At 33.0% G+C, this 14,161-nt stretch overlaps 1 protein-coding gene across 5 annotated transcripts in view; it reads left to right on the top strand.

Moving 5' to 3' along the window:
- Nucleotides 1-13,061, top strand: part of LOC106069747 (uncharacterized) — a 23,570-nt gene extending 10,509 nt beyond the window's left edge. For all 5 annotated transcript variants that reach the window (XM_056025835.1, XM_056025832.1, XM_056025831.1 and 2 more), the window contains exons 9-19: nucleotides 204-272; nucleotides 619-835; nucleotides 979-1,103; nucleotides 1,463-2,013; nucleotides 2,224-2,376; nucleotides 4,803-4,891; nucleotides 5,327-5,469; nucleotides 5,964-6,052; nucleotides 6,246-6,329; nucleotides 9,974-10,220; nucleotides 11,053-13,061. In XM_056025835.1, coding sequence (XP_055881810.1) covers nucleotides 204-272; nucleotides 619-835; nucleotides 979-1,103; nucleotides 1,463-2,013; nucleotides 2,224-2,376; nucleotides 4,803-4,891; nucleotides 5,327-5,469; nucleotides 5,964-6,052; nucleotides 6,246-6,329; nucleotides 9,974-10,220; nucleotides 11,053-11,132 — 1,847 coding nt within the window. In that variant the 3' untranslated portion in view covers nucleotides 11,133-13,061. The remainder of the gene's footprint in view (nucleotides 1-203; nucleotides 273-618; nucleotides 836-978; nucleotides 1,104-1,462; nucleotides 2,014-2,223; nucleotides 2,377-4,802; nucleotides 4,892-5,326; nucleotides 5,470-5,963; nucleotides 6,053-6,245; nucleotides 6,330-9,973; nucleotides 10,221-11,052) is intronic.
- The last annotated feature ends 1,100 nt before the right edge of the window (nucleotides 13,062-14,161 follow it).

The raw sequence follows: 14,161 nt of genomic DNA on the forward strand, positions 1-14,161 counted from the left end.
ATTTAAATTGCAGGGCCCAATTTTGAGCTATCGGTCAAATCAGCCCTAGGCTGGCCCTATTGACAGCACTCTGATTTTAGAGCCTAACCTATTACAGTGCTCATGTAAATCTTGATAAAAAAATATTGATGTTAAGGCTGTTTGTAAATCAAATTATTTTTTTTACAAAAATAAGCCTAGTGATTTTTTTTTTCTTTGTGTAGTGAAAGTCCATGTATGTGACAGTGACCCATCAAGGAAACTTACTACAAAAAAAATAGAACTTAAAATTGGTAAATTTAAATATTTCATTTGATAACTTGACTAGAATGATATTTTTAACACATTTTTGTTGAATCAAACCATAAATATAAGAGTCTAAATGTTTAACCCTAAATCTAACACAATATTTGGCACAAAGCATTTGTCAGATAAACAGATATGTCAAAGCTATAAAATGTCAAATCTCTTCAAAAAAAAAAAGTAGAAACATTTCTAGAATAAGTTTTAAGTTATATTCTTTTTAAACTTCATTTAAAATAAAGTATGCATTGTGATATTGAATTTTTTAAATGTCATCCTACAACACACAAAAAAGGCGAGATAAAAAAAAATTATTAATGTATTGATATAAAATAGGTCCTTTGCAAGATCAAGGTCAGAAGATAGCCACACATCTTTTACAAACATCTCAGATGCCCAGTGATCAGAAAGGTGATTTGAAAAGTCAGATTTGGGATCCTGGACTGATACATCTCCTCAGCGATGCAACAGTGGCACCTTTGGCACCCTTAACGAGTCTGGCTATCAGTAATAGAAAAGAAGATGGTCATATATCCACACCAAAACTACCCAGGTACAGCTATGTTTGTTGAGAAGTAATACAATAATATTGAGATATTTACTTTTAACTTTAGAATGATAAAAAAATGCAGATTTAATTTCTCACATCGACTTACAAGTTTAAGAAATTTTAGTTCAAAAATGTGTTTTAACCAGTAAACAGGTGAACAAGAAGAGCCTTGAGTCTCTACCACAGATAGTAACCAGGGAACATTATAGATTAGCTGTTGATGGATTGCTGTTCTTGTTAAATGACCAGAGGAGTGAAAGTTATTTGAAAGGTAACTTATCTTTATGTCTGGGATTTTTGTTAAAAAAAAATAAAAAAATCAGAGTTTACTTATTTAAATTATTACCAAACTTATTTTTAAATCCTCCTTGCAGTGTTACTCAACCAGATATTTTAAAACCCCCTAGAAACTCTATAAACAGGAAATGGCTTCTGAAAATAAATTTTTGTAAAGAAGAATAGTTATTTTTGTGTTTGAAAGGTTGAGTGGAGAGTTTGGAAATTAAATGTTTACTGAAATAGTCTTTTTTTTGTGTGTGGAGACAAGTTAAGAAACAATATTGTAGATTAGGAAGTGCTCATAACATTTCTATTTGTTTTCACATATCAGTCTTTACTCATATGTTTCAGACCTTAACACAACATGTAGTGGCTCTATAAGAAATTCTACCTTAGGAGAAACAAGCCCAGAAAGGCAGTTATTTAAAATCCACCCTGAACAGCAGGCTGATGAGGCAGTGTATAAATTTATGAACTTAACTCTTGATGCATTCATGAAAGAACTGAGCCCCACCTGTCAAGCCTTAACCAATTTATTACCAATGTTATTTGATTATATTGAACATTATGTGAAACTTGTAGAAAAAGAAGGTCTTGTTCTGTTCAGGAGTCTTTCTTCTTTGTCTAGCTCCACTTTGTCCACTCCATCCAGCATTGAAACAAAAAGTAGTTCATCACTGTTATTAGACACCACAGGCTCATTGGCCAGTTGCCTTATTCATTTGCTACAGGGAGAGAATGGGCACTGTGCCACTGGCATTGAATGCCTGACCATCTCCTCAATTCGGATTCTTATGTTAATACTGCGATTCTGCCCTGAGGTTGGTCAGGTTATTTTCAAACATACTTTCCCTTCTAGAAATTTTCGTCCATCTAAAGAACTAGAAGAGGATCAAATGAAGGTGAGTTAAGCCTGTAATATTACAATTTTAGTATAACAAATTGTACCTTGCAATTTAGTTTTTATCAGTATTTTATGTACTATATTTTTAGATTTATTCCAGTGTCCAGCTAGATTGAGAATTGTACTGGGTCATTTAGTTTTTATAAAGAAATTATTCTTGTGCCCTGCTGTTTTAATGATTAAACCAAAATGAATGTAATTTATGTAGAAATCATCTTCAAGTGGCAATGCAGATGATGAACTTAGCATCACATCCACTGAGACACAGATCATACTTGATCTTCGCAGCCCAGTAAGCAGGCATGGCCAAACAAATTTCCAGTTCTATTCTGTTATAAAGATAGCTAGACAAGACTTAGAGGTGAGCTTTTTTTTTAAAATTAAGTCAAACAGATTAAATCTTTTGTTTTTGTATGAATAATTTGCTAGATAATTAGAAACCAAGCACTATTTCTGATATTGAAAGCCAACGAAATGCATATTCTGAGGTATCTAGAGTGCATTTTCTTGCTATTAAAAAGTTTTATTTCAAAAACCTAATGTGCTATTCTTACTGACTTAGATCCTCCCGCGCCGTTCGGCGCATTTGCCTTCAAGCTGTTTCCATAAAATTGTAGACTCCCCGACATTACTAACAAGGCCAACAAAATGCATATTCTGAGGTATCTACAGTGCATTTTCTTGCTATTAAAAAGTTTTATTTCAAAAACCAAATGTGCTATTCTTACTGACTTAGATCCTCCCGCGCCGTTCGGCTCATTTGCCGTCAAGTTGTTTCCATAAAAATCTGTCACTCGTAATGTCTGAAGCCTCTTCCCACCTGCCATGAGGAGCTCCATGAATGAGTGGCGTCAAGTTGTACTAGGATATCATTGCAACTCTTCTTGTGCGTAATTCATTTTGTCGGAGAACATGTCCCGCAAACCTCATGCGTCGCTCTTTCACAATCTTACTAAGGGGTCGACTCCCAGTTCGGCATAGGATTTCCTTAATTTAGACCCGATCTCTATAACTGACTCCTAAAATCTGTCTTAGCCATCTTTGTTGAGCCAAATTTAGTGTTTTTCAATTTCGGCAGATGACTATTAACTGCAGTTTATTAATGGAGCCCTGCCACTGGTACAAATGTGTAAACTCTCTTGAATACGCTCTTGGAATTAAGTGGATGTAGTTTGCTTTAGATTTTATATCGAAAAGAGAAGTTTTATCGTCAAAATCATCTGTTGGGGGTTTTCCACCTCAAAATGCTCTGTAGGGGGATCTTAAACTCAAAACCATCTGGAGGGGTTTTAAACTTAAAAAAAAAAGCCATTTTTAAAAGAGGGGTTTAAACTAAAAAACCCTGATCGAATTGGCTACGCTCAAATAGTGTGTAATTTGCTTTTTTTTATATTGAAGAGGTATTTTTAGCATCAAACCCCTCTGACTGGGGATTTAAACTCAAAACCCCTTTTGGCCACGCTCATAGCATTTTGAGTGCGTTATTTGCTTTTTTTCTTACACTGAAGATGTTTTTTTTAGCCTCAAACCCCCCTGGCGGGGGGGTTTAAACTCAAAACCCCTTTGGCTATGCTCATAGATTTTAGAGTAATTTGCTTTTATTTATATTAAAGAGGTACTTTTTAGCTTCAAACTCCACTGGAGGAGAGTTTAAACTCAAAACCCCTTTGATTACACTCATAACATTTTGAGTGTATAATTTGCTTTGTTTTTATTATTAAAGAGGTATTTTTTACCTTCAAACCCCGCTGAAGTTGGAATTAAACCCAAAACTGAGTCAAAATCCATTTAGCTACGCTCATAACAGTTTGAGTGCGTAATTAGCTTTTTTTTTTATGTTGAAGAGGGGGTTTATCGTAAATTTTAGAGGGGGTTTTAAAATCAAAATCTTCCTTAACTGTGCTCTTGAAATTAGGGGATTTTCGTTTGCATTTTTTTTTGTTTAGTTTTATAGAAGATGGGGAGTTAACTGCAGAAACCCCAGGTAGGGGGTTTAAAACTCAAAACCCCTGGTAGGGGTTTTTAAACTCAAACCCCCTTGTAGGGGTTTTAAACTCGAACCCCCTTGGTAGGGGGTTTTAAACTCAAAACCCCTTTGGTTGTGCTGGGGCAAGTGATGGTTTAGTATTAAAATCTCACCTAAAATAAACAAAATCAAAGCAAAAAATCAGTCACTAAGTTCCGATCCCTCCCTTTGAGGGGGGGGGGGGTTTGAACCCCAATGAGAGGATGAGAATAGTTTGAGCATTAATAAATCTAATTTTAATGAAAATATTGATTGAATGTTGTAATTCGAGATACAGCTGTGCTTGTTAAATTTTTCAAATTTTATAAAAAAATGGAATTTTAATTTAAGGATTGTGTTTCTGCATTTTATTCTTTATGGATTTGGATGTCTATCAGGAATGTGTGGGAACAAAGAATCCACTAGATCCAGCCGTATCTGAGATACACATACAGTATACATATATACAGTGTAACAAGTCTATTAAAAAGTTAAACTCATCAAGAAACAAAAACTGCACATTAAATAAAAGTGTTGCACTTCAGCTTATTTCTCATCACTGAGTTAAGGAACCACTATGACTGGTATAATGGTTCTTGAGTTTAGTATAATTTGAATTTATGAACCAACTTTGGGCATATCTTTGTTATCAACTAGCACTTCTAATGCATATTTGAAATATGTTGAATTTTTATCTAAAAAGGTCAGTAGCTAAAATATTTGATTCTCCATGTATGATTAGCTGTAGATGAGTATAGTCACTTGTTGACTTTGTTCTCCAGACTGAATCGACTAATCCATTGATTGTGAATGAGGCTGTCAAGTGTCTCTATACTCTATTACAATGTGTGCCAAAACAGCTTCTTTATAAGTAAGCCAACTTCTATGTTATGTGCATACTTTAGTAAGAAGTTAAATACTTGTAATTAGTTATAGTATTAGATCTAGGATTATTTTTAGGACTAGTCTTTTGGGATTAATTTGAGGTAAATATTAGATTTGGAGTTAACATTTAGTTAACACTAAATAAGAATATTTTTAATGTTTATCAATTAAATAAATTTCATATTCATTTTCTGATGAATTTTTGGCATGCTTTTTAGTATTATTTGTGTGCTGTCTAGTGCTAAAAAACGTACTGGCTATGTAAACTAGTGATACATTTGCATTATTTTTTATATCAGTTTCTATATCAGTTGCGTATTATATGCATAATACATAATACAGATTCCCTCTTCAGTTTAATATGATAATTAGTTGATAATTAGTTGATTGTTGATTTGTACTTCATTTCTATCTCCAACAGGCTAGAGACTTTGCTGCCACTTCAATTTCTAAGTGCCTACTTCAAACAAACTAAAGCTATTTCTATTCATTTGTCAGCTTTGAAGCTGTTGGCGTCATTAGCCAGATGTGAGAAACTTCTAGAAAAGTTATGTTCCAAGTCTGGTAGGTTTGACCTATTGATCCACATAATTTTATTAGGCCTAGTTTTCTTCATCCTATAGGAACCATTGACCAACTTAACCTAAACCTCTGTATAAATGAAAGCTTTAAGAATTTCTGTAATATATATCCTATGGTGATCCTTAAGTCTCAAGATAAAGGAAAACAGAAGGGAAATAATAGATATTAACAATTACCTCAACAAGGACTTGATTACATTTTTTGTAATTAATATATTAAATATTTATTTTAAAAAAAAATAGATTGTACGCTACATCAAAAAATAAAAGAAATAGACGTACCACCAGCAGCTAAAAGAGATAGACAACAAGTCTGTTAGCGTACCACCAGTAGCTGAAAGAGATAGACAAGTCTGTTAGCGTACCAATCTTTTGCTATTTTCTGCTATCCTGTTTCACTTAGTGATGGTCTATCTTTTAATGAAGTTCCTTTTTAGTATGATATCAATTTTATTAATTTTCCTGACTCATGAGCAGATAACTGTCCCCTGTTCCTAGTACACAGATTGTGTTCTCACACTAATCCTGAGGCACTTCTCTCTGAAAAGATTGCTTTCTATCAAGAAGTGAGTGCTATTTATCTAGTCATTCAGCATCTTGTTTTTTTATCTGTGCCTATTAGTTTTAGAAATAAAATAAATTATGCTGGTTACTAAGTTTATCATTACTAGCTACTGATAACTTTATTTTTTAAAGCAAAATAGCTTAATCTTATATTCACTCTTTTCAATATGTGTTCTTTTATTTTCATGACCCCAGTATATATCATGCATATTGGAACTCTTGTCTCATCCTCTGGGCCTCAAACTATTGCTGACCAATAAGTGTCCCTGTACAGAGGAGGTAACTAAGCATACATCTTAAGATACTTAGATCCATTTATAATATTTTTGTAATAGGCTTACTTGGAATGTTGGCTCAATGGTATAACTTAAAGTAACCAAAGTGTTTATACATTTTGAGATCATTATTAACTTCTTATACAAATAAGCAAATTTTGATTTCAAATGTGTTTTACTTCAAAAAATTACATTTTTTGATTAAAAATATTTTTATTGGCATGTTTATAAAAAATTGAAGTATAAATATTAATGTAAAAAAAAAAATTCTTTATTTAAATTACAGGTTTTATTGTCTGTAATCCAGTAACTTATTAAGACAGTAAAAGTATTTAGGAGTCCAAACATTTTAAAAACAAGATTACAAAGACAGTTTGTCTGGAAACACAAACTCAAAATCGCCTCCCGAAGTGGTCCACCTAGAGTCTTCACCAGGATTCCAACATGGGACTTCCGGTTCCTAGTGCTTTACCCCTCAGCCACAGCATCTCCATATATTCATTTAGCGTACACTTATATTTTTTTAAAGTAATAATTATTAACCTTATCCATACATTCAAAATTAATAACATGTTACATGTAATAAAGAGAAACTAAAAAAGATTTATACTTCTAACAAAATTAGATAAAATTGGCAACACAAAAAAAAAATATTCTTTTCATCTTGAAACAAATTTTAAACCTATCGACAATAGGTTGTTCAGGATTTAAAAAAAATGAAAGTAATTTACTAGAAACGATTATTGAAAATCACTTTTTAGACTTATTTTACATTTTATTTTCTTGCTGAAACATAACAAAAGTTTTTTAATCGATAAAGAATGTTCAGGATTTGTTTTGAAAAACATTACTTACATTTTCTTACAAATCGTCACGAAAAATTTCAGAATTTTTTATGAAAAATCTACTAACACCAAATAACTGTCTTCTAATTAATAAAACAAATAATGTTCGCATTTACGAAAAAATGTTGTTCCGGATTTTTTATGAAAAATATTTTAACCCTATTTTTATGTAAAATCTCACTTCTCTCTTACAGTACATTTAATTTTCTAACTAAAGCGTTACAAAATCTAATTATCGTTAATATTATGTTCCAATTTTTAAGGAATTAAACTTCCAAACACCAAAGTATGGTATGAAAATCTCTCCACAAGGTTGTGGTACACCTAATTTTTATACAAGACCATTCCAAAAACTTAATTAATGGTATTACATTTATCTGGAATTCTCTTTTTCTCTTACTATTTATACAAACATTCGGAATGGATTCTTTAAATGTAATGCTAAAAAACTTGTTCCACCAATGTCTATGAACCCTTGAAAAATTGCTTGTATTGATGTGAAGGCATTTTTTAGTTAACTAGGCCATGTGACGTAGGGGATTTTTTTTTCCTTTGACGTCATATGGAATTAATTCTTTAAATGAAATGATAAAAGAACTCACTCGATGCACCAATATCTATGATCACTCGATAACTGGCTCATATTGATGAGAAGGCATTTTTTAGTCTAACTAGGTCATGTGACGTAGGGGATTTTTTTTCCTTTGACGTCATATGGAATTCATTCTTTAAATGAAATGCTAAAAGAACTCACTCGATGCACCAATATCTATGAACACTCGATAACTGGCTTGTATAGATGAAGGCATTTTTTTAGTCTAACTAGGCCGTGTGACGTAGTGGATTTTTTTTCCTTTGACGTCATGTGGAATTAATTCTTTAAATAAAATGCTAAAAGAACTCTCTCGGTGCACCAATGTCTATGAACACTCAATAACTGGCTCGTATAGATGAAGGCATTTTTTTGTCTAACTAGGCCGTGTGACGTAGTGTTGTTTTTTTCCTTTGACGTCATATGGAATTAATTCTTTAAATGAAATGCTAAATCAACTCATTATAGTAATGTTTATTAAACCTCGTTATCTGACTCATATTTTAAAAAGACATAATAACTAGATTAAGATCTTATCTAGATTTTTTTAACTAGATCTAGATTTTTTACAATATATCTAGCTTTTTTAAACTAGATCTAGATTTATATTCTAATTAAAATCATTCTAGGTCTAGTTTAAAATGATATAGACTAGATCGATATATTGAATTTCAATTTCTAGACTTAAAGTGTAAATTTTGATTTCCAAACTTCTAGATCAATATTGCAATGCTATAATCTACTATTTTTAAATTTATTGTTGCATTCAGTCTATTGAAAGATTATCTAGGCTTTTCATTGTCATAAATCTAATTACATCTAAATTATTCCAAATTTATATTTTAGATCTAGATCTAGTAGATATAGATCTTAAGAGTGCTAAATCAGAAGTTTAGTTTAGGTAGATCTACATCTTCATTCTAGTTCTATTTAAATGAAAATGCCAATAGCTCTGTTGTTAACTGTGCTGAGATATCGAAGTAGGCCTACAAGCACGATATCTATTCTTTTCTTCTTCTTTTTTTTCAATTACAAATCAATGCTAAAAGATTATCTAAAATTGCTCGTTTGACATATTGTACATATCCGGTAGATGTCATGCCATAATGTGTAATATATCTCTTTATCAATAATAGGCTATTCGTTTGTAACCAGTTTGTTATTAAGTTAACAGCAATGCCTGGTCATGTGGTTAGCATGCTGGACTAATTATCTCGACAGTCCCGGGTTCAGATGACTAGACCAATACATGAGATGAACTGCGCAGTGGTTTCCAATTCAGGGAGCTCTCCATATAGTTTTCTTTCTATTGGGGTGTTTTGGGGCCAGTGTCTTATACGGGCCTCTTGGTAAAGAGCAGTTTTGGAGGACGTGGTCGGCATTCTCTGGTGATACTCCACATGGGCAGATTTCACTGGTTCCAATTTTGAGCTTCCGGTACATGTGTTGCCGCATTCTGTTGTGTCCGGTCCTGAGGTGAAAGATTAGACGTTGGTTTTGTCGGGATAGCTTATAGTAAGCGTCATCTTTCTTGTGATTTGGATGAGAGTTCGTCCATTTCTCATTTATTTTGTTTACAATTAATTTCTTCAATTCTTCTGGATAGAGTGCAGAGTTTATTTGTGAGTTAGTTCTCCAACTCTTGGCGAGTGTGTCAGCTTTCTCATTTCCTTCTAGTTGTATATGAGCTGGTATCCATTGAATAATAGTTTTTTTTGCTGTTGTGGTTGAGCTTTGTAAGTGCTGTTCTGAGGTTTTTAATATAAGAGGAATCAGAGTTTTGCAAGCTTTGGAGGGTTGTTTTCGCATCAGTTAGAAAGACAATCATGTGCTATGTACTGAGAATTATTGTCATTGTTTGGTCTCCTAATCATCATTTGCTCTTGTCATTTAAATAGTTTTTTCTAGGATGTAATGATCATCATTTATAAAGGAATGTTTCTAACTGAGGTGGAAAAAATCTGAATTTCAATACCTAGAGAAGTTTGTTATTTTGATTTTGAGGGAACTAATCAACACAGGATATGATCATATTAAACCTTACCAGAGAATTCTATGCCTTTCTTTAATTTATACAACTAGTCCTTGTCTTTCAACAACATGTGTTTCTTGATTTGATTAAAGCTGCATTTATCTTGCCAAATTTGTTTGTTAATGAAATACTTTTGGTTGTTTTATAATACACTTTAAATGAACCTTTTTTTTTTCCAGTTAGTGGTTGCAGTAATTAGAGCTTTGAACCAAGTGCTGTGTTTTTACAAGGATGCCAGGAGAACTTCTGATTCTACCCAACACCTGCTTGAGACACTAGTCCATGGTGTTCATCTGCTGCATGCCTTGGCGCAAGGAGACATCATCTTTGTTCAGCACTCTGCCCCCGTCCAGACTATTTATATCAGGCTAGTGATAAAACTAGAGAGACTGTTTCGATCTCTCCCTAAGGATTACGAGTTAGTTTGTAAGTTGGTAGCTTTTTCTTAGAAACCTTATTTAAATTCTTACCAAGTAGTTATCTCCTTTGCTCAAAAAGTAATGACTTGAATCTTTCATTCATAACTATCCATTTTCCAAGTAACTTTCTTAATACCAAGTTTTAGTTTTTGCATAGTAAAAATAATCTGAGTACTTTCTAGTTCTAAAAGAAGAAAAGGAGGGCTCAGTTTACTTCACATTAAAAAAAACAACACACAATATTTCTCAGTACAAATAAAAGTGTGCATATTCCCTATTATTATTATAGCTTTTATATAGCGCTACTTTCATGCTTATAGCATGCTCAGAGCGCTATGGTCCAATCTCTTTTGTGGACCAGTGGAGGGAGGGGTGTCTGGGAGAAGGTTTTTCCATGCTGCCTTAAGCTAAACACAACTCAGTAAACACAACTCAGCTCGAGTCGTGTGTCAAACCTCCAGGCCCTTCATAGGTAGCCAAGACAAGACAATTTCAAGCGTACTTAGCCTCTTGACCACGCTTCCCCTCAAAAAATAAGGAAAATAGCTGCCTGGTCATGTGGTATGCACTCTGGACTGTCTTGGAATGGTCACAATGGTCCTGTATTCAAATCCCACCTTCTTAATAAATTGCCTTTGGTATATCTCCTATTCTCTATTCCAATAAAATCCATGTGTCATGTTTGATACATGCTGAAGCTGAATGCACTCTAGAACCTTCTATCTGTTATACCACTCAGACAAACTCTAAATTCACCAAGTTTTATCTCAACATTTTAGTGGGTCATTGCCTTGGTTATAGATCTTACAATTGTGTGATATTGTCTATGTCTCCCTCAGTGTTAGCATTGGAAGACTTAAGTGACTTTGATTCAGAGACTGCAGAGGCTTCACAAGATATGGAGACAGATGAGAGATGATGACAAATCATTCAGTGTTGCCTGTACATAAAGTTTGCATGTTGTTTTTGTAGTATGTGGTTACATTAACTACATATTGAAAGCATGTGTAAATATTTTTTATAAGAATCATGTGGATGAAATCTCGTTTGAAAATCTGGATGTTATTTTGTTGTGTTTTAATGGCAAAACAAATGTTTTTATTTACATATTTTGCATATTGACACACTTGTTCATTGAAAGATCTAGTCTGTAACATCTTTCTCCTTTTATTAAAAAAAAACTGTGTTTTTGTTCAAGAAATGATAGACTTCCAATGATTAGCTTGAGAAAGAAAGATAATTATTCCCTAAATATTCCTATTATTTTATTTATCTCCATCTCTAGGCTTCCACTAGGCTCTAGTCACTTCCATTTTTCAAATCTTTTCCTTTGTCTTACATTTTCTTGACATGTTCTACTTCTAGCTTATAAAAATGTGTATCAATTAATTGATATTAGCTGATAAGGTAAAAAACAACAAAAAAACAATATCACACTGACTTTGACAGAAGCTTTAAGGTAATGTAAGATTTAGATTTCATTAGAAAAAGTTTTATGGTATAGTCGCTTCATAAATGATTTTAATAAATGCCTGATCACGTGATTGAATATCTAATGGAAACAAAGTTATACTATTGAACAAAAGTACTATTAATTATACGTTTTTGTGAAAATAAACCAAGTACATCACAATGACAAGAGAGAATCAAACAGAGGGACAAAATATCAAAATCAAAGACCACGAATTTGAAAACGTCCAAACTTTCAAATATTTAGGAAGTACTATTAATTTCAAAAATGACCTACTAACAGAAATAAAGGAAAGAATAGCAGCAGGCAACAGGGCATTTTATAGCACCCACCATTTACTTAAGAGCAAAACGATTTCAAGGAAAACCAAGAAAATAATATACAAAACCATAAGACCAGCAGCAATGTCTGGAAGTGAGACCTGGACACTGACAAAGACATCTGAAAATTTACTTAACACTTGGGAAAGAAAAATTCTTAGGAAAATCTATGGTGCCATACAGGATGAAACAGGCTGGAGGACACGCACTAACCATTAGTTATATCAATTATATGAAGACCCACCAATAGTGAACGAAATAAAAAAGAACAGACTATGTTGGGCAGGTCACCTTGAAAGAATGTCAGGCGAAAATCGTATACAGGCGAAAACCAAAAGGCAGGCGACCCAAAGGCAGACCCCGAATGCGATGGATAGATGACGTGGAAGCAGATCTGAAGCAGCTTGGGGTTAGGGCGTGGAGACGAAAGGCCCAGGAGAGATCTGAATGGAAGGATGTGTTAAAGCAGGCCAGAGCCCTCCATGGGCTGTAGCGCCACTGGGATGGATGGATGGATGTAAAAATATTATTTTAATACTGCCTTCTATCATGTATGTGTTCATTTTTTTAATTTTTATATTTCTACAGAACAAACATTTTTATACCCAACCAGTCACATTTCATTCTGTATGACTTGTTCTTTGCTGTCTTTGCATTAATAGGAAAAATTGTTAAAAGAAAAAAATGAAAGCAAAATTGATTGCCTCTTTATCTAAAAAAAACAATCACTATGAGAATAATTCCCATACTGTTTTAACTAATGAGAGCAGTGTAGAATGTTTTATTAGTAAATACTAATACATGCTGTATAATTAAAACAACAACATTGTACTAAAACATAGCTTTTAGCAAGAGGTTAAGATATGCAACCAGTTGTAAGCTGACCATATACCCTCATAAATTGTTGGAATAAATGAAGTCAATACAAATGTTTTGTATGATTTGATATTGAATTTTATTAGCAATCTTGTTTGTCTTATTTCATCTTGTTGATAATTTAAGAAGATGAATTTGAAACTATTAAGCCAGAAAATAAATTATTCCGTTTTATACACATTACCATTCTTGATTTATAATCAATATTTATTGCTTTATTTTTAAAAAAATGAAAATTGTAAATATTTAGTTATAAAATTATTTTTTCCTGCAATGAGCTAAAGTGGGAAAAATACTTTCTGACCAAAATGTCTATATTTTTAGGTTGTTCTTATAATTACATATTTAATCTGGTAAATAGCAAGGCACAGACAATACTTATTGAAAATATTTATTCTCGATTCTAAATACAATCAAAAATTGTGTAATTATGTTCGCATAAGTTAATCTCAAATTTACAAGAAATAAACCCTAGTCAGGACATTATTGTGTTCTGATCTAACTAGGTATCTGGCAAGAAATAAAGCCTTATACATCAGTGTCCTTAACACTCTCTTCAACTAACTCCATATACATCAGTGTCCTTAACACTCTCTTTAACACAAATCCATATACATCAGTGTCCTTAACACTCTCTTCAACACAACTCCTTATACATCAGTGTCCTTAACACTCACTTCAACACAACTCTTTATACATCAGTATCCTTAACACTCACTTCAACACAACTCTTTATACATCAGTGTCCTTAACAGTCACTTCAACACAACTCTTTATACATCAGTGTCCTTAACACTCACTTCAACATAACTCTTTATACATCAGTGTCTTTAACATTCACTTGAACACAACTCCTTATACATCAGTGTCCTTAACACTCACTTGAACACAACTCCTTATACATCAGTGTCCTTAACACTCACTTCAACACAACTCCTTATACATCAGTGTCCTTAACACTCACTTCAACACAACTCCTTATACATCAGTGTCCTTAACAGTCACTTCAACACAACTCCTTATACATCAGTGTCCTTAACACTCACTTCAACACAACTCCTTATACATCAGTGTCCTTAACACTCACTTCAACACAACTCCTTATACATCAGTGTCCTTAACAGTCACTTCAACACAACTCCTTATACATCAGTGTCCTTAACACTCACTTCAACACAACTCCTTATACATCAGTGTCCTTAACACTCACTTCAACACAACTCCTTATACATCAGTGTCCTTAACAGTCACTTCAACACAACTCCTTATACATCAGTGTCC

This window comes from Biomphalaria glabrata, chromosome 4 (genome assembly GCF_947242115.1).
Source record: "Biomphalaria glabrata chromosome 4, xgBioGlab47.1, whole genome shotgun sequence".
Lineage (NCBI taxonomy): Eukaryota > Metazoa > Mollusca > Gastropoda > Planorbidae > Biomphalaria > Biomphalaria glabrata.